This window comes from Typopeltis vanoorti, chromosome 8 (genome assembly GCF_054136105.1).
Source record: "Typopeltis vanoorti isolate ZY-2024b chromosome 8, IOZ_Tvanoo_1.0, whole genome shotgun sequence".
NCBI lineage: Eukaryota > Metazoa > Arthropoda > Arachnida > Uropygi > Thelyphonidae > Typopeltis > Typopeltis vanoorti.
In genome coordinates, this window is record NC_143556.1 from 8,535,603 (window position 1) to 8,556,691 (window position 21,089).

The following is a 21,089-nucleotide window of genomic DNA, read 5'->3' on the forward strand; positions in this document are numbered from 1 at the left end:
CCAGTAAAAAATTGCAAATTAAAAAATTCGATAAACTTTATGAAAGAAAATACAACTCAAGACCGAGTCTCCCAGATGAAAAAGTGATTTTCAATCTTTCAGACTACACATTATCAAAACTGGAAGTTGACATACTAAAAAAAGGTTTCAACTTCTCTATCACTCCAGATCACATCCCAAAGATTAAATTGATCAGCAACATAGAAAAGGCACTTTCTTCATTCTCAGAAACAGTAGCAAATGATATCCGATTAAAAAGCACTATCATCCTTCAAATTCAAAACCACCAAAACTTAATATAATTCCTCCTGAGAAGCGAGCCCTTTCAAACCTAAAGAAGAACAAAGATATAATCATCCTAAAGGCAGACAAAGGCAACTCGATGGTTATTTTGAACACCAAGGACTACATAACGAAGATCACCGAATTAGTTTCAGACAAGTCAACCTATCGCATACTAGATGTCGATCCAACTTTAAAAAAACAAAAAGAGGCTAATTTTGCTTTTTAATTAATTTTAATTAAACCCACTATTCTCTGTAGAACTTCTCCACCATTGCTCTTATAACAACCCCTTACCAACTTGTAGGTCTATATCATATCTCCCCTCTTCCTTCTCTCCACCAGACTCTGCAAATTACATCTTCTCAATCTTTCCTCATACTCAACATTCCAGAGGTCAGAAACTACCTTAGTCAGTCACCTTTGGACCCTTTCCAACATCTCTTCATCCTTCTGAAAACCAGGTGACCAAATCTGGGCACAATAGTCCATGTGTGGCCTAATCAAAGCCTTATACAATGGAACAAGAATCTCCCTACTTCTACACGTCAGTGTCCTCCTCATCATTCCCAGAAGTCTTTGTGTTGTCTTCACAATTTTGGCGATGTGTCCCCTAAATTTTAGATCCTTATCCACTATCACCCCAAGATCTCTTATTTCCTCTACTTCCAACAATATATTCTCACCAAGCATAAATTCTGCACCCCATCTTTGTTTTCCAAATTTTAAAACCTTACATTTTGCAACATTGAACTCACATCCCCATTTGCTTGCCCAATTACTCAATTTATTCAAGTCTTCTTACAAGGCCACAACATCTTCATTACTCTTTATGGTTCGTCCCAACTTTGCATCATCTGCAAACAACTGAATATCTCCATCCAAATCTTCGCCAATATCATTAATATACAAGTTAAATAGTAATGGCCCTAAAACAGACCCCTGAGGCACTCCACTAGTGACTTTCTATTTTACTGGATATCGCACCCCCATACACAATTTGTTGATACCTATCAGATAGCCAGACTCCAATCCAATGCACTAATCTAATATCCAACCCCATCTGCTCTTGTTTGACTGTCAACTTATCATGAGGTACTCTATCAAAAGCTTTTGCGAAGTCCAAGTATATTACTGTGTATCCTTCTCCTCTGTCCAAGGAAGCAGTCACTTTATTGTAATAAGTAAGTAGATTACTAAAATACGACCTCCCTTTAGCAAATCCATGCTGTCCATCAAAGATTATACCATTGTTGTCAACCCAACTCTGTATCCTAGTTCTCACAAGCTTCTCCAACACCTTAACCACAACACCTGACACACAGATAGGCCTATAGTTTGATGCTTGAGTTCGATCACCTCCTTTATGAAGTGGCACAATCTTGCCCTCCTTCCACTCTTTAGGGACTTGACGGAGTGCAAGACTCGTATTAAAAAAATATGTCAAGGCAGGTGTCAACACTCTGGCACATTCCTTCAGAATACGCGGTGATATATTATCAAGTCCCACAGCCTTATTTACATCTAGTTCACTCAACTCCCCAAACACCTCTTGCTTACTTACAGTCAGTCTCTCCTCCCCATCATCAACTGCTCTCAATCTCTCCATGAAGTCACATTCACAAGATTGAAAGATCTTTATGAATTGCTCATTAAGTATCTCCACCACACATTCTGCAACAGCTGTCTTTATACCATTTCCTCCAATCAATGTCATCCTTCCATAATCATTCTTTCTTTTGCTGGCTACATATCGAAAGAACTCCCTAGGATTCTTTTTAGCTTCATTAGCTAACTGCTATTCATACCTCTCTTTAGCTACTCTCACCAACCAAGTCACCCTCCTTGCCTGGTCTTTGTAGACCTCATGAAATTGGTTACTTCCACTTCTCTTATGCTGCCTCCACAATGCCCTTTTTCTCTGTATTGCATGCTTAATCTCTTTATTCATCCATCTCACACCTACCTTATTTAACCTTCTCACCCATGGTATACATTTAGACATTGCATCTACTAAATATTTTTTGAAAATCCCCCAAGCTGCATTGATCTCTTTTCCAGCTAACTCCTCATTCCATGCTACCCTTGCAAGTTGTCTCCTGAGTTCTTCATAATCACCCCCCCCCTTGTAGTTCCACATATACCCTTTTTTCACAGGGGTCCTTGCACTGCTGGCAATCACCCAAGTAATCACCTCATGGTCACTTTCACCAATTGGTGGATGATTTGATACCTCATTGATAATTACATCCTCCGATGAGATGACCAAATCCAAGACCCTTAATCCTCTTGTGCCCTCTGTTACATACTGTCTGAGGTAGTTATCTCTCAAAAACTCAAGAAACTCATTTTCTTTACTTCCAGTTGCTATCTCTTCATTCCAGTCTATATTGCCATAATTAAAATCACCCATAATGATCACCCTTTTCTTATTTGCTTGGCTTATTTGACTATACATTTCACTATCACCACCATCCACATTACCAGGTCTATAACAACATACCACCAAGTATTTGATTCTATTCACCATATTCACCATTCTCACACCATACTGCCTCAAAACCACTGGCCCCATTTCCCTCTTGCATCTCTACCTTGTATGGACATAACTCTTTCTCTATCATCAATAGCACTCCCCCTCCCTTTTTACCCCTTCTATCCTCACGAAACACATCATACCTTTCAATCTCTATTCCTGTCAGGATGTCATCCTCATCTAACCATGTCTCACTTATTCCGACAATCTCTGGGTGCACAGACGCAATTAGTGCAACCATTTCATCCGCCTTGTTTCTTATACTTCTAGCATTGGTATACAAACACAACAACTCATTTCTGGATCTACAGCTAGTTCCACTTATACCACTCACTCGATGTGATCTCTCCATGCTGGACTGGGGCCATTTCCCTTTCTGCTTCTTCATTTTAGAATCCTTTGCAATTCCATCTGTTTCCTCTTGATCCCTGGTCATCCCATTACATTATGCTAGTGATATTGAATGATTTCAGTATAGTTAGAGTAGAAAGCTATCACTGCAATATTAGTAACAGTTTTTCATGCAGCAGTGAACTTGAGGCCATCTTGTGTGGGATGGAGTCTAACAGTCACATATAAATCTTGGTAGACTGCACTATTGTTACAGACCTAGTGGATCAAATATTTGCTGGTGATAATGAAATGTATCTACAAATCATTCCCTTGGATGCTAAATGAGTAATCATTGTGGGTGACTTTAATATCTGAACAATGGCTGGATTGTAGTGAAGTCTCAAGCAGTAGCACACTCAAGATTTAATCTTTGGGGGGGTGGGGGTGAGTTGAGTAAACGATTTGAGAATACACACTACACATCACACACGACCTATGACTGAGCATTTGCATTGATCACTAATTCATTAGTAGTATAGAAATAGAGGACACGACACAACATAAATTTTAAAAAAATGAATTTTAATTAGGAAAAGATTTTTGGAAAATTTTCTAGTGTTTTTTTTTTCCCTTTTTCTTTTTTTTTGGGGGGGGGGAGCTCCTTGGTTCCCCCCCTCTGGGTGCACCATTGATCCCAGGAGAATAATGAAACCAAATTTATTGAAGTGTTACAAAACTTCTTTAAGCAGCACATGATAGAAGGAACTTGAGGTCAAAGAGCATTAGACCTAATTATAATATCAAAGAGGTTTCATTTAAAGATGTCACTGTTCTAATTTCAGCTCAAAATCTGACAATGAACATGATGTACTGACCTGGGAGGAAGTGGTGAAGTGTATGGATATTCCATCCAGAAAAGGCTACGTGCTAAACTACAAAATAGAAAATTACCTAAACTACAAAATAGAAAAATACAAAATAGACCTAATTATAATATCAAAGAGGTTTCATTTACAGATGTCACTGTTCTGATTTCAGCTCAAAATCTGACAATGAACATGATGTACTGACCTGGGAGGAAGTGGTGAAGTGTATGGATATTCCATCCAGAAAAGGCTACGTGCTAAACTACAAAATAGAAAATTACCACAACTGAGGAGAATACTAGATTCTGTCCCATGGGATTAGTTCCTAGACAGGAAGGATATTGGCAGTGCATGGGCTAATATTAAAATATACATCAGTGGTACAATATTGTAATGTGTCCCTATAGTTTGAAGAATAAATATGATGGGAGTGAAATGCACATGCAGTCTTATTAAGCAAGATTTCTTAAGAAAAAGATATTGAAGAAATACTGCGTTCAAAAGGATGCACACGAGTTGCACAAATTATAAGTTGCAAGCCAAAACAGTTACAAGCATTGTATGGAATGTTATGACTATGAAAATAAACTGGCTCTGCAAATTAAAAACAACCCAAAATAATTCTTTCTATATTGCAAGTAAAAGAACAAATCTACTAAATGTGGATGGTGTGCAGGCTGCAGATACAGAGGAGATTGTTCAGCCAATGAGTGAGTGCCCATTTTGCCTAAAAGCCATCAACCTTGTGAAAGTAACACAGAGCTCAGTGATGCATCTCATTGGATGAAAACTTCAGGTGTATGAGGAGGAAGTACTGTGACATAAACTGAATAAGAATTTGGCAATATGGCATATATCAGATCAGATTCTAAAAAGTATTCAGTTGAACTGGCTGTGCCTTTGACCTAGCTGTATAACTTGAGCCTCAGCACAGAACAGGGAAGATTCCACAGGACTGGAAAGAATGTATGATAATTCCATTGTACAAGGGTGATGAAAAGACGTGTGTGTGTAACTGTCAACTTATCAGTATCTATAGAGTGGTGGTGAAATGTTGGTAAGAGTTCGCATAGAACTCATTCTCAAATCTCAAACATGACCATACCATAGTAATTTTTTTTTTTTTTTTTTAATACTGTGGTTGAGTTGGAGAAGAGAAAATGGATACTTCATGATACTTTGGGACTTTGCTAAGGGTTTTCACAAGATACAGCATGGAAGGCTATTACATAACTTGGGAGATATGGTATGATTAGAACACACGCAATTTACAATACTAGCTGTGGCCATGGTCGTGGGCAGTAGATGGCGCTGATCTAGGTGATTGGTAGTAGAGGTTCAGTGTGGTAGTGGAGATGGACTGTTGTATGGTGGGTGCTCTCCCACCATACCACCATACGCAATGAGTCTTCGGACTCCTTGGAGGTGTCACGGGTGATAATAATAGTGATAATAATAATAATGATTATAAACTATCAGTATCAAAAGGTGGTTTATATGGGGGCTGCAAGAATTAAGGTAATCAGGGATGTACCTCAGAGATCAGTTCTTTGTCCATGATTATTTGATCTTTATGTTAAAGACATTGTGAAGAATTTAACAGGAGATATACAGTTGTTTACTGATGATGCAAAAATACCAGGGTAATCAAGAATGCAACTGTGGACATGTGAAAGTGGCTGTCAGTATAATGTTAGTAAATACAAAATTACATATTATGGTGTAATGAGATATCCAATAATACTTTAATATTGTTGGGATTATGGTAAAAGAAATTAATCTGGCTAGGAATCTTGGAGGTTCAGCAAATAGGAAGTTCAAGGGCAATATAACAAAGATTGCAAATACAACTTACAGGATAATTGCAATGCTGAAACAATCTTTGCATGTAAGGATAAGGAAATCAATTTGCTTCTTTATAAGGCCTTGACTGTTGTGTGCAGATCTGGTTTGCTGCAGAAACAGTAAAGAGGATGCAAATGAGGGTGATAAAAAAAGATATCAGGACTGTAGAATATGGAATTTTAGAACAGATTGAGAATTTGAAAGAGGGATGATATGATAGTCTTACAAACTTCAGGAAGGGTTATGCAGGATAACAGCAGATGGAATTTTTCATTTTATGCAGAGTGAAGAGAGGAGCATCCATGGAAGTTGAGAATGAATGCAGTCAATAAAGTGGTGAGTGCTAGATTTTTCTCTCATAAATCAGTGCATGATTGGAATGGCTTGCCTTTGGAGGTTGTGTGTGTGTGTATGTGCACACATACACATAATATGAATGAATTCAAGAATAGTTCTGGCAGCTAGTGTGGGTGATATATGGTCTCCTATAATGAGGCCCTGACTCCATTAAGGTCTGGTAGTAGTAGTAGTAGTAGTAGTAATAATAATAATAATAATAATAATAAAATATTCTTTTAAATTCAAATAACTTTTTGCCTTTTCAGTATGCAGAAAATGATGGCAAAAATGTATGTAAAACCATATTGTCGAATCGGACCCTATCTTGTCGGGGCATTAGTGGGATTTGCATTGCATAAAACAGGTGTTCGAAAAAATTTTCTCCAATGGGTAAGTACAGCTTATTATTATTACCATAGAACCTTCACGACAACATTATTATTTTTTTTGGGCTACTCCAGGGAGTCCTTAGACTCATCGAGGGAGGCCCTAAACATCATGTCCACACAACTATTCGACATTCTCACAGTATCTATCATACATTGCCTTGAACTCGCTCACTGTCATAGTACCCACAACAGACTCTGGCAGCTTATTCCACTCATTTACCACTCTAAAAGTAAAGAACCCAGCTCTAACACCCCCTGCTAACCGCACTCTTGACCAGCTTCCATATGTGTCCCCTAGTTCTTCCACCACCACTCCTGATCTCAAAAATATCCTCTGAATTAATCCTATAGAATCCCTTTAGCAATTTGAATGTCTCAATCATATCTCCCCTTTTCTGCCTATCAACTAGTTTCTGCAACCCACAAATCTTCAACCTGTTCTCATATGGTTCATTCCATAGACCTGCTATCATCTTAGTCACTCGCCTCTGGATCCTCTCCACCTCCTCCCCATCAAGAAGGAACCGAGGTGACCAAATCTGGGCACAGTAGTCGAGATGAGATCTTATCAAGGCTCGGTACAGAGGTACAATAACTTGCTTGTCTCTGCTCGTCAAGGTATTTTTCAACAACCAAGTGAGTTGATGAGCTGATTTAGCTACTTTCGCAATGTGCCCCATAAACTTCATCACCCTATCCACCAACACTCCCAAGTCCCTGGCCTCATCAATCTCTTGGAACACAGTTCCACCAATGTGGTATACTGCTGCTAATCTTTTTGCCCCAAAATGCATAACCTTACATTTTGTCCCATTAAATTGACATCCATTCTCCTTAGCCCAGAACTCCAATCTATCTAAGTCATCCTGCAAGACTTGGACATCTTCTGCATTCACTATCGCCCTACCCAACTTTGCATCATCAGCGAACAAATGAACTGTTCCACTTAGATCCTTCCCTATATCGTTAATGAACAGATTAAACAGCAGTGGTCCAAGAACAGAACCCTGTGGCACACACTAGTCACAGGCCGTCTTTTGGACTCTACTCCTGAATAAACTACTCTTTGATTATCTCTCCATCAACCACCCACCGATCCATCTCACCAACCCTATATCCATTCCCATATGTTGTAGTTTACTGATTAGAATTCCTTCAAAATGGCCTTCCAAAAATCCATAAGATTGACTATCCTCTTCGTCCAATAGTAGATTGTATTGATTCTCCTACTTACCGTATAGTCAAATATCTAGCTAAATTATTGAAATCTTAAATTGGCAACTCTAATTCTTTTTTAAAAATCTCCTCAGATTTCTTAGAAAAATTAAAAAATGTCTCATTACAACCTACAGATCTTATGGTTAGCTTTGATATAGAATCTTTAAATACCAATGTACCTCTCAAGAAAACTTTAAAATTACTTTCTGACATCTTTCCTCAAGACATTATAAAACTATTCGATTTCGTAATACATTCTGGATATTTCGTATGTCAAAATAAATTTTACAGCCAAGTAAAAGGAACAGCCATGGGAAGTCCTCTTTCTCCTGCTTTAGCCAACTTTTATTTGGAACATTTAGAAAAATCCTCTTCTCATCTATTTTCCCTCAACCATCCTTTTGGGTAAGATATATAGATGACATCTTTACTATTTGGCCTCACAGCAAAAACTCTTTACCTTCTTTTTTAAACAGTATTAATTCCTTGCATCATCGTATAAAGTTTACTATGGAAATAGAAGAAAACAACCAGTTATCTTTTTTTAGACGTTCTCCTCATCCGGTCACCTTCAAATATTCTTACAACTACAGTATACAGGAAACCAACGTTCGCAGGTCGTTATATTCTTAAAGAATCAGCCCATCATCCTTGTCAAAAAACAGGAATTATAAAATGCTTCATCAGAAGAGCCAAAACTAATTGTTCCACTTTTGATTATCTACAGAAAGAACTTTCTACTATCCAACAACACATGAAACTCAATGGCTTTTCTAAAAAAAGTACTCAACATCTTCTCAATTCTTATAATCCTCCACAAAACAACAAAGTTTCAATACGTTGAGTGCCTATTCCTTATATCTCCGGTATTTCAGAACCTATCGCAAGAATTTTAAAGAAATATGATTTAACAACTACGTATTCACCTATTAACAAATTGTCTTCTCATTTTTCTTCTCCTGAAGACAAACACTTAAGTTTATCTCTTCCTGGAGTTTATCAAATTCCTTGCAACCGTGATCTTTCCTATTTTGGACAGACTGGACGTTCTCTTGAAAAAAGAATCCAAGAACATCAATCCTCCATTCTTCACAACAAAACTGAAAAGTCTGAATTGTGTTATGTCATGTTCTTCCCTTTTAACATTAGCTATGTTATTTTCTAATCTTACTTATTCTCAGCTATTCCGTTGCCGACAAATTTATATTCTTTTAAATTGACTGCGCCAGCCAGCAACCGAATTCTGACACACAATTCAAAACTACTGAAAAACAGTATAGGGATCAAGTGGTTTGCAGTCGTGGTCCCCCTTTCTTAATTGCTAATGGATTCCCCTATTACTTATGCATGGTCCAAAATTTAACAAGCGGTAACTCAATTCTCAGAACAATGACAGACTCATGAGGTTTGAATTAAAGAAATACATTTATTTAGACAAATACATATATACACTTTAGTTAGAAATTCCAATTCTAAAGAGCCTGAACTTCCCCCTTTCTTAAATTTACATATCCAAAAAAGGTTTACTCTAAAGTCTTATTCTAGCGATCTCGTACTCTTCTATGTGTAACTACGTTCAGGCTCGGTTAATTTCTACTGAGTTGCTCAGTTCATATATATAGAAATAACGCATATACATAGATACATCCTACAATCCTAATATGGAGCATGTCAGATGTACTCCGTCTTGCAAAATTCACATGAGACAATATTCTCTCTTTTCCTCAGGCTTTATCCTCCCCCAAAATTCAGTTGATATTCAAATTTAAATTTAACACAATGATAATAATGTTTCTTCCAACATAAACAGTCCGAAGCCTTGGTTCCCAGCTCAGCTTAAGCTTAGGGAGTCACTTGCTCCTTAGACATAGACAGAATGTCCAAAAGAATACAGTTCCTTAGATACAAAATAGAAGTTGACTATATGGAGCTCCTTAACCCTCTGGTTTCCTATACCCTCTTTGGATATTATTCAATTTTAATACGAAAACTTGCACCTTACCGTTCTTGCTTTTCTGGTAGTTGTTGGAATTTCCTTAACCAGACTTCCGGGTTTCCTCACCGTATATTTCTTATGCTGTCTGCGACATACTTCTATTCTTTTCGAAAGAGGTTCACCTCTTTGCTGATTTATACGTTGGCATGGCTAACCAACGGCTCTTTTCTGGAACTCTGGCCGCGTTCCTCAGTTGTGGCTACGGTCTGACGCGGTACATATAGCAACGGGAGAATGTTGCTGGGCACGGCGGCAAGCTTCACAGCTATCCAGCACTTGGATCAGGAACCAGTAACAGAAAAATAAGAGAGCTATTGAATTACGTGCCGAAACCTATATAGTTAATGTGAGCGCCCTCTCTTGGTGACTATGTCACGCACATAATGGCGGCCAATTGGTCACCGTGGCTCCGAACTGTCTTTGACATGGCTCAATAAACGTATCATCTTATCTTTCATACATCTTTCAGCATTTATACATAATTTTCCTTTGTTAAATAATCCAAAACATTACCTATTTAAATTATGGGTTACTCAAAATTCACTTAATATCTACTAAAAAAATGTTTAGACACAGTTCTGAGTTACCAATATATACATTTTCTTCTGGAGGCATAAGCATGTCCATATCCATGGTTTTTAACGTTACCTTATGTTGGGTTGGAAATAGGACGACTCATTAAAAGAGAATCGGTACTTTTTCCGATGCAACAATTGGATCAACACGGGATTGAAACTGACCACAGCATCTTTTGGTCCAGGACTCGCCTCTTACATAGATCCCGTTATAGGTTCGAACGTCTGTTCAAGGAAAGTGTGGAGGCCTTACTCCATCATCCCAACCTGAATCATAATGACTGTATATCTATATCAAAAATCTAGGAAAGTCTAATCAAGATTACTCATTAATTTTTTTTTTTTTCCCAATCATCTCTCTACTTCAAAATGTTCCATTTTATACTTAATACTTAGTGATATAACATCACGCGGGGTGTTCTATTTTTAACGATCTATTGTTAGTATTCTAGCTTGTGTTTTTTAAAACTGTTCTTGTAATACCACTGAAGATGGTCTGCTATTTCCAGACCGAAATATTTGGTTAATTAAATATCTTTCTTGTGTTTACATGCATTTATCATTCAGTCTTATGTCACAAGTATCCTTAAAATAGCAAATTGTTAAGCACTTGAAATATCTCTGTAAAATATTTACCAAGTTTGCAGCAAAATTTCACGCATACACATTGTTCTTCAAGCTCTTTCATTTTGAAGTGACAAAGTGTCATTTTGTCACTAATCCGATGAACAGCTTGAACATGTGCTCACTTCATGGGGTGTAACTTGATGGCTGATGCTCATAGCAAAATGGGGAAAAGTAGTTTGCTATCAAAACCTGCTTCTAGGTGCGCTCAGTAGCCATAGAATGCTTTCTGTGCCAGTTGGCATGCTCTTTAAAAAGTTGGGTTTTATTTTCTAACACACCTTGTGTGTGTGTGTGTGTGTGTGTGTGTGTGTGTGTGTGTGTGTGTGTGTGTGTGTGTGTGTGTGTGTGTGTGTGTGTTAAAGATACCAAGCAATTTTATAAGCTAGGTTTTAATCCTTTTTTTTTTCCCCAAGTAAGCAAACAGACAAGTAAGTCAAGTTTGCGCCTGCACGTAGTGCAAGGCTGAATCAACTCGTGGTAAAGGTGGAGTAAGATCCGATCACTTTACTTAGTATTTTCCCCTAATGCAAAGCACATCCCCTTGCAGAGTTGTATGATGCTATCGAGGTCTCATCAGTGGGAGCCAGACCATAAAAATGCCAAGGGTGAAGTAATGCAGAGCTTATAAATTTTACCTAAACAAGTTGCCACAAGGTGCTTTGACCTTATTAAATATAAAAATCTCCAGATGAGAGTAAGTTTTATAACTTGGGTATACTATGTTAAAGATACCAAGCTATTTTATAAGCTAGGTTTTAATCTTTTTTTTTTTCCCAAGTAAGCAAACAGACAAGTAAGTCAAGTTTGCACCTGCATGTAGTGCAAGTAAATATATATATATATATATATATATATATATATATATTATTACACCCCATGGAGTTACAGACTCATCTAGGAGGTCCCTTTTCTCATATACACAGTTCTTTAAACACAGTCAAATTCTCTGTAGAAACCATGCTTTCAGTCAATGCATTCCAATCATTCACAACTCTCCATGTAAAAAACTGCTTCTTACTCCCTTGCTCACACCCTTTCTTACACAGCTTCCAGGGATGACCTCTTGATCTCCCATAATAAACCACCATAATTATGAAAAACCTCTTCAACATTAATCCTGTAACAATCCCTTACCAACTTGTACGTCTCTATCATACCACCCTTGTTCCTCTTATCCACTAGAGTCTGCAAATTGCATCATCTCAGCCTTTCTTTATATTCAACATTCCAGAGATCAGAAACTATTTTGGTCAATTGCCCCTGAACCCCTCTTCAGCATCTCTTCATCCTTTCAAAAACCAAGTGACTAAATCTGTGCACAGTAGTCTATATGTGGCAGAGCCTTATATAATGGAAACAGAATCTCCTTCCTTGTACAAGGCAGTGTCCTCGAGAACATTAATAGAATTTGTTGTGTTGTCCTCACAATTTTAGAAATATGTCATCAAAATTTCAGATCCTTATCCACCATCACCCCCACAATCTCTTATTTCTTACATCTCTAACAGTACATCCTCACCAAGAGTAAATTCTACATTCCATCTTTGTTTTTGAAAGTTCCTTAAACTTTCAAAAACAAAGTTGTAAAGGTGGTAAAACCTTACATTTTGCAACATTCAACTGGTATACCCACTTTTGTGCCCATACACTCATTCATTCTGTTGAAGTCTCCTTGTAAGGCCAGAATATCTGCTCTGCTCCTCAGAGTTTGTACAAACTTTCCATCATCTGAAAATAGCTGTATATTTTCAGATGATGCAAATATTATTAATTAATATTATTACAAATTAACTCCATTCAAATATTACCCAATATCATTAACATTTACGTTAAACAGCAATGGCCCTAAAACAGACCCCTGATGTACACCACTAAAGATTTTCTCTTCTGTGATATTGCTCTACCATACACAACTTGTTGATACCAATCAAACAGCCAATCTCCAATCCAATGCACAAGTCTAATATTCAACCTCATCTGCTCTAGTTTGACTATCGACCTATCATGCGGTAATCTATTGAAAACATTTTATAAAGTCTCAGTATGCTATTGTATATCCTTTTCCCACATCCAATGCTGCTGTTACCTTATTGTAATAAGTAAATTACTAAAACATGAACTCCCTTTAGCAAATCTGTGCTGTCCATCAAAAATAATACAGTTGTTGTCAACCCAATTCTGGATGCTGATTCTCACCAGCCTTTCTAAGACTTTAACCACAACACCTGACACGTGGATTGGTTCATAATGTGATGCTTGAATTCTAACGCCTCCTTCATGAAACTGTACAATCTTGTCTTCCTTCCATTTCTTTGGAACTTAACCTAATGTAAGACTCATACTAAACAAATATGTCAAGGCAGATGTTAACTCCCTGGCAAATTCCTTCAAAATACACCATGATATACACCGTGATACATCACATCCCACAACCTTATTAATATCAAGTTTGCTTAATTCTCTATATACCTCTTCCTTACTCAGTCAGTCTCTACTCCTCCTCACCACCATTCCAAAACTCTCCATGGTGTCACATTACCAAGGATGAAAGATCTTTATAAAACTGTTGTTGGAAGTTTTTCCACTTGGTTATACTATAAATTAAAGATATTATATACCAAGAAATTATATACTTGGTTTAATCCTTTATCCAAGTGTAAGTCGAAACTGGTCTGGGTAGTGACTCTTCCCATAATGCATAGCATTATACATGTCTGCAAGGTAATGTGTTTTGCATTATGGGATACTAAGACAAGTGATGTGAAATCATTAGCTTCTTTCTACAAGTTCTCCCAGTCTTAAAAATAGTTCAGGCACAAACTTTTTTGCTTACACTTGGATAAAAAATTAAACCAAGTATATAATTTCTTGGCATCTTTAATCTTTATAAACTGATCATTAAATATATCAACTATATCCTTTGCAGCAGTTGTCCTTATATCATTTTCTCTAGTTAATGCCATCCTACCATAATTGTTCATATTTTTGTTAGCCACATATCAAAAGAACTCTGTGGGATTTTTTTAGCTTCATTAGCTAACTGCTGCTCATACTGAACTTTTGCTACCCTTAACAACCTAGTCACCCTCCTTTCCTGTTTGTATTCCTCGTGGAATTGATTATTATCACTCCTCTTATGTTGCCTCTGAATAGCATGTTTAATATCTTCATTCATCCATTTCACACTTACCTTATTTAACATCCTGACCTTGGGAATATATTTAGATGTTATTTCTACTAGATAGTTCTTCAATGTCATCCAGGCAGCATTAATCTCCTTTCCACCCAGCTCCTTGTTCCATGCTACAGCTCGAAGCTGCCTCCTGAGTTTCTCATAATCACCAACCTTGTATTTTCACATATACCCTTTCCCCACATAAGTTCTCAAATGGCTGGCAACTCCCAGGTAATCATGGTTACTCTCATCAAATAGAGGAAGATTTGACACTTCATTTATAATAACATCCTCTGAAAAGATGATCAAATCGAAGACTCTTAATCATTGTGTGCCCTGTGTTACATACTGCCTGAGATAGTTTCCCTCAAAAACTGAAGAAACTAATTTTCTTTACTTCCAGTTATAATAAGTTTAGTTTAATCCTTTATCCAAGTGTGAGCAAACAAAGTTTGCACCTGAAAGTATCTTCAGGACTGGGGTAAGGTGGTACAACACCAGGCATCTCATTGCAAAGGTGAAGAAAGCTCTCATCACTCCTCTCTCAGTATCTCCCATAATGCAAAGCACATCTCCTTGCAGATATGTGTAATGCTATGTGTTAAGGCAAGGGCCACTACCCATACCGGTTTCGACCTTTATTGAATGTAAAAGTGAAACGGGCTCTAAAAATAAGACGATCCTGAAACATTGCCCAACTCTGCATTGTTCCACTCAATGACAGGTTAACCCGTCACCAAGAAGAACTTCTCAGTATTGGCTCCACTCAGTGGCAGGCTCACCCCCACCACCAAGCACAGCCATAATCTCAACAGTGGCCCTACTCAAAGACAGGCAAAAACCTATCTCCAAGCAGAGCCTCATGGAGTCCCCACCGGTTTTGACCTTTATTGAGGTCTCGTCAGTGGGAGCCAGGCCCAGTAGTGGAGACACCAAGGAAGAAGCAGTGAGAGGTCATCCCAACCTATAGGAGTTGCCAAAGGGTGTACAGCCTTATTAAATTACTCCGGATTCAGAGAAAGATGTTGAGAGTTTATTTTTCACTTGGTTCGACTATAATAAGTTTAGTTTAATCCTTTATCCAAGTGTGAGCAAACAAAGTTTGCACCTGAAAGTATTGTCAGGACTGGGGTAAGGTGGTACAACACCAGGAAACTCGTTGCAAAGGTGGAGAAAGCTCTCGTGCTTTGCATTATGGGAGATACTGAGATAGGAGTGATGAGATCTTTCTCCACCTTTGCAACGAGTTTTCCGGTGTTGTACCACCTTACCCCAGTCCTGACAATACTTTCAGGTGCAAACTTTGTTTGCTCACACTTGGATAAAGGATTAAACTAAACTTATTATAGTCGAACCAAGTGAAAAATAAACTCTCAACATCTTTCTCTGAATCCGGAGTAATTTAATAAGGCTGCACACCCTTTGGCAACTCCTATAGGTTGGGATGACCTCTCACTGCTTCTTCCTTGGTGTCTCCACTACTGGGCCTGGCTCCCACTGACGAGACCTCAATAAAGGTCGAAACCGGTATGAGTAGTGGCCCTTGCCTAGCATTACACATATCCAGGAGATGTGCTTTGCATTATGGGAGATACTGAGATAGGAGTGATGAGAGCTTTCTCCACCTTTGCAACGAGTTGTCCGGTGTTGTACCACCTTACCCCAGTCCTGAAGATACTTTCAGGCGCAAACTTTGTTTGCTCACACTTGGATAAAGGATTAAACTAAACTTATTATAGTCTAACCAAGTGAAAAATAAACTCTTTACTTCCAGTTGCTATCTTATCATCTCAATTCATTCATATTTCCATAATTAAAATCACTCATAACGATTATTCATTTCCTATTTGCTTGGCTTATTTACTTATATATTTCCTGGTCACTACCTTCCACATTACCAGGTCTAAAGCAACATGCAACAAAGTATTTCATTTTATTCACTGCATCTCACCCCATATTGCCTCAAAATCACTACCACTATTTATCCTTTTCATCTCTACCTTGTATGAACATAACTCTTTTTCTATAATAAATAGCACTCCACCTCCTTTTTACACTTTTTATCTTCATGAAATATATCCATCTCTATTTCTTTTTTAAATAACGAAACCTGTGGTGCGTTCATAATTAGAAAAAACACACGTATAAACCACTGTGAAAATTATTTAATTGTAAATATTTCATCCTAAGTATCTTAGGACATCATCAGTACAGTATTTAAACAAAAATTAGGAATAACATACAGTTAGGGTGCATGATTACAATAGAATCTCATGAAAACGTGCATAACGTGCTAAAGTAGTACAAAAAAAAAAAAAAAAAACGTTAATTATTTAACACAGTTTTGTATGATAATTTCCCATACTTTAGGAATAGTAAGAACGTCATTGCGGTTTAGGTTTGGTCTGTGTAGTAGGGCTTCAGAACTTTCTTTGTATAAACGTTCATGTTTAAATATAGATCTATGTAAAAGTTTAGCCTTTTCCCAATGGATCCTATGGTTTGGATTTTCAATTCCATGTTGAGAGAGGCCAGATTTCTGCGGTTTAAGAAGACGAATGTGGTCTTGATGTTCCGAGATGCGTTTCTGAACAGACCTACCCGTCTGTCCAAAGTAAGATAATTTGCATGAGCATGGAATCTCATAAACAGCAGGTATGTAAAATTAATTTACTTCTTCGAGATCGTAATACTTACTCCAAATTGGATTTTGATCCTACGAATCGTCAACTCAGAAAATTAAATAAGCTACTTAATGAAACTTCCTCCTTAGATGAAGAAACAATCAAAAAACTTAAGACATACCATGCAAGACCTCCTAGAATTTATGGCTTACCTAAGCTACACAAAACTAATGTTCCACTTAGACCTGTCGTAGACTGTATCGGCTGTCCAACGTACAAGTTATCAAGATTCTTATCTAACCTTCTCCGCCCTCACATAGGCCACTCAGTCTCTTCAATCAAAAATTCTAATGAGTTTCACACAAAAATTAAAGACATTCAACTATCAAAAATTGACTTGTTAATCAGCTTCGACATTGTCTCCCTCTTCACTAATATTCCCTTTAAAGAAACAATAGAATTACTAACTCAAAAATTTCCGTCTGATATAGTTGAATTGTTCAAGTTTGTTATTGCATCAGGTTACTTCACCTGGAAAGGTCAAATTTACAAGCAAGAGGAAGGAACAGCAATGGAATCTCCTTTATCACCAAACCTAGCAAATTTGTTTCTAGAACACCTTGAGGAAAAAATATTCGCTTTTGAACCCAAACCAAAAATTTGGCTAAGATATGTCGATGACGTATTTGCAGTATGGAATCATCCCGAACCTGAATTACAACTGTTTCTAGATAAAATTAACCTTCTTCATCATCGCATCAACTTTACGTTAGAAAAAGAATCTCCACAGGGTATCTCTTTTTTGGATCTACACATCAAAAGAAAAGAAGACGGTTCCATCGCCACTTCCATCTTTCGCAAGCCTACATTCTCAGGTCGCTACATTCACAATTCTTATGCTCATCATCCATCTCGGAAATCTGGCATTATTAAATCACTAGTTTCAGAGCACACAAATTCTGCTCCTCTGAAGAATCTTTAAACCAGGAATTAGAAGTTATCAAAAATACAGCCATCCTAAATGGATATAATCCCAAAACAACTCAAAAAGTCATCAGTCACTTCTGCATACATCAAACCAGACTGGAAGAAGTGCATAGGATTCCCATACCTTACGTTAAAGGCATCTTAGAACGTCTTTCTAAAATTATGAAGATATACAATTTTGCCACTACTTACAAACCTATCAACCAAATTTACAACTTATTACCTTCTCCTAAGGACAAATTCTCACCCTTGATGTTACCTGGTGTTTATGAGATTCCATGCTCATGCAAATTATCTTACTTTGGACAGACAGGTAGGTCTGTTCAGAAACGCATCTCGGAACATCAAGACCACATTCATCTTCTTAAACCGCAGAAATCTGGCCTCTCTCAACACGGAACTGAAAATCCGAACCATAGGATCCATTGTGAAAAGGCTAAACTTTTACATAGATCTATATTTAAACATGAACGTTTATACAAAGAAAGTTCTGAAGCCCTACTACACAGACCAAACCTAAACCGCAACGACGTTCTTATTATTCCTAAAGTATGGGAAATTATCATACAAAACTGTGTTAAATAATTAACGGTTCTTTTTTTTTTTTTTTTTTTTTTGGTACTACTTTAGCACGTTTTCATGAGATTCTGTTGTAATCATGCGCCCTAACTGTATGTTATTCCTAATTTTTGTTTAAATACTGTACTGATGATGTCCTAAGATACTTAGGATGAAATATTTACAATTAAATAATTTTCACTGTGGTTTATACGTGTGTTTCTTCTAATCATCTCTATTTCTGTCAAGATGTCATCCTCATTCAACCATGTCTCACTTCTTCCAACAGTATTTGGGTGAACAAACTCAATCAATACAATCATTTCATTTTCTTTGTTTCTGATATTTCTAGCATTTGTATTCAAATGTAACAGCTCATTCATGGATCTATAAGAAGTTGCACTGTTACCACTTATTAGATGTGATTCTCCATACTTCCCTCTAGCCATTTCTTTTTTTCCTTACTCATCTATTTTCTATCCTTGTAGACAATCTCACCGCATGCCTCTCTGGCTGAATCAATCAACATTTCCTTAAGGGTTTATCACTGAATTTCCAAGGTTTTGTTTTGTTTGGAAATACTTTCATTTTTTCTAGACTGGTGTTTGTGTATTTTAATATAGAGTTCACTTCTGAAAAAGCTGAAAGCTGTTCAACTTTGATTTGTTTTAAAACTTTTTTACACATTCTTTTCAATATGAAATTAAATTTCATTAATTTGAACTGCATTATTCAGGATCTAATTGTTTGTAAGATTCCTTACTCTTGAACAATTCCATACTGTAAATAAACTATTGATCGAAATGACTGAAATCTAAATTAAAATCATGGAATGACAATGCAGCCGCCATTTTTTTTTTTTTTTCCCTACAGGTTACTAGGTCTAATAATAACGATTTCGTAATTAAGTTTAGGGAAGTAAAATCCTGAACACTAATAATACTGGTAGCGCACAACGTTTACAGCCGCTCTTACTCAAACAATTATGCATATATAATTAATTATTCCTAGAATAATTTATCTGAATCAGGAGCTCTTCTTAGGTATGTCCACAGCGCTTGGCTCACTAGCGCCCTCTGATGATAGCTATTAATGATAGAGAAAGAGTTATGTCCATACAAGGTAGAGATGCAAGAGGGAAATAGGGCCAGTGGTTTTGAGGCAGTATGGTGTGAGATAGAGGTGAATAGAATCAAATACTTTGTGGGATGTTGTTATAGACCTGGTAATGTGGATGGTGGTGATAGTGAAATGTATAGTCAAATAAGCCAAGAAAATAAGAAAAGGGTGATCATTATGGGTGATTTTAATTATGGCAATATAGATTGGAATGAAGAGATAGTAACTGGAAGTAAAGAAAATTAGTTTCTTGAGTTTTTGAAGGATAACTACCTCAGACAGTATGTAACAGAGGGCACATGAGGATTAAGGGTCTTGGATTTGGTCATCTCATCAGAGGATGTAATTATAAATGAGGTGTCAAATCATCCATCAATTGGTGAAAGTGACCATGAGGTGATTACCTGGGTGGTTGCCAGCAGTGCAAGCACCCCTGTGAAAAAAGGGTATATCTGGTACTACAAGGGGGATGATTATGAAGACCTGAGGAGACAGCTTGCAGGTGTAGCATGGAATGAGGAGTTAGCTGGAAAAGAGATCAATGCAGCTTGGGGGATTTTCAAAAACTATTTAGTAGATACAATGTCTAAATGTATTCCAAGGGTTAGAAGGTTAAATAAGGTAGATGTGAGATGAATGAATAAAGAGATTAAGTATGCGATACAGAGAAAAAGGGCATTTTGGAGGCAGCATAAGAGAAGTGGAAGTAACCAATTTCATGAGGTCTACAAAGATCATGCAAGGAGGGTGACTTGGTTGGTGAGAGTAGCTAAAGAGAGGTATGAACAGCAGTTGGCTAATGAAGCCAAAAAGAATCCTAGGGAGTTCTTTCGATATGTAGCCAGCAAAAGAAAGAATGATTATGGAAAGATGACATTGATTGGAGGAAATGGTATAAAGACAGCTGTTGCAGAATGTGTGGTGGAGATACTTAATGAGCAGTTCATAAAGATCTTTCAATCTTGTGAATGTGACTTCATGGAGAGATTGAGAGCAGTTGATGATGGGGAGGAGAGACTGACTGTAAGTGAGCAAGAGGCGTTTGGGGAGTTGAGTAAACTAGATGTAAATAAGGCTGTGGGACTTGATAATATATCACCGCATATTCTGAAGGAATATGCCAGAGAGTTGACACCTACCTTGACATATTTTTTTAATACGAGTCTTGCACTTGGTCAAGTTCCTAAAGAGTGGAAGGAGGGCAAGATTGTGCCACTTCATAAAGGAGGTGATCGAACTCAAGCATCAAACTATAGGCCTATCTCTGTGTCAGGTGTTGTGGTTAAGTTGTTTGAGAAGCTTGAATGAATAAACGTGAGAACTAGGATCCAGAGTTGGGTTGACAACAATGGTATAATCTTTGATGGACAGCATGAATTTGCTAAAGGGAGGTCATGTTTCAATAATCTACTTACTTATTACAATAAAGTGACTGCTTCCTTGGACAGAGGAAAAGGATACATAGTAATATACTTGGATTTCACAAAGGCTTTTGATAGAGTACCTCTTGATAAGTTGACAGTCAAACTAGAGCAGATGGGGTTGGATATTAGATTAGTGCATTGGATTGGAGTCTGGCTATCTGATAGGTATGAATAAGTTGTGTATGGGGGTGCGATA

At 37.3% G+C, this 21,089-nt stretch overlaps 1 protein-coding gene across 1 annotated transcript in view; it reads left to right on the plus strand.

The window, feature by feature from the left end:
• Positions 1 to 21,089, plus strand: part of LOC150103712 (nose resistant to fluoxetine protein 6-like) — a 308,906-nt gene that overhangs the window by 232,171 nt on the left and 55,646 nt on the right. Inside the window, exon 12 of the mRNA XM_090396914.1 lies at positions 6,468 to 6,591. Coding sequence (XP_090253040.1) covers positions 6,468 to 6,591 — 124 coding nt within the window. The remainder of the gene's footprint in view (positions 1 to 6,467; positions 6,592 to 21,089) is intronic.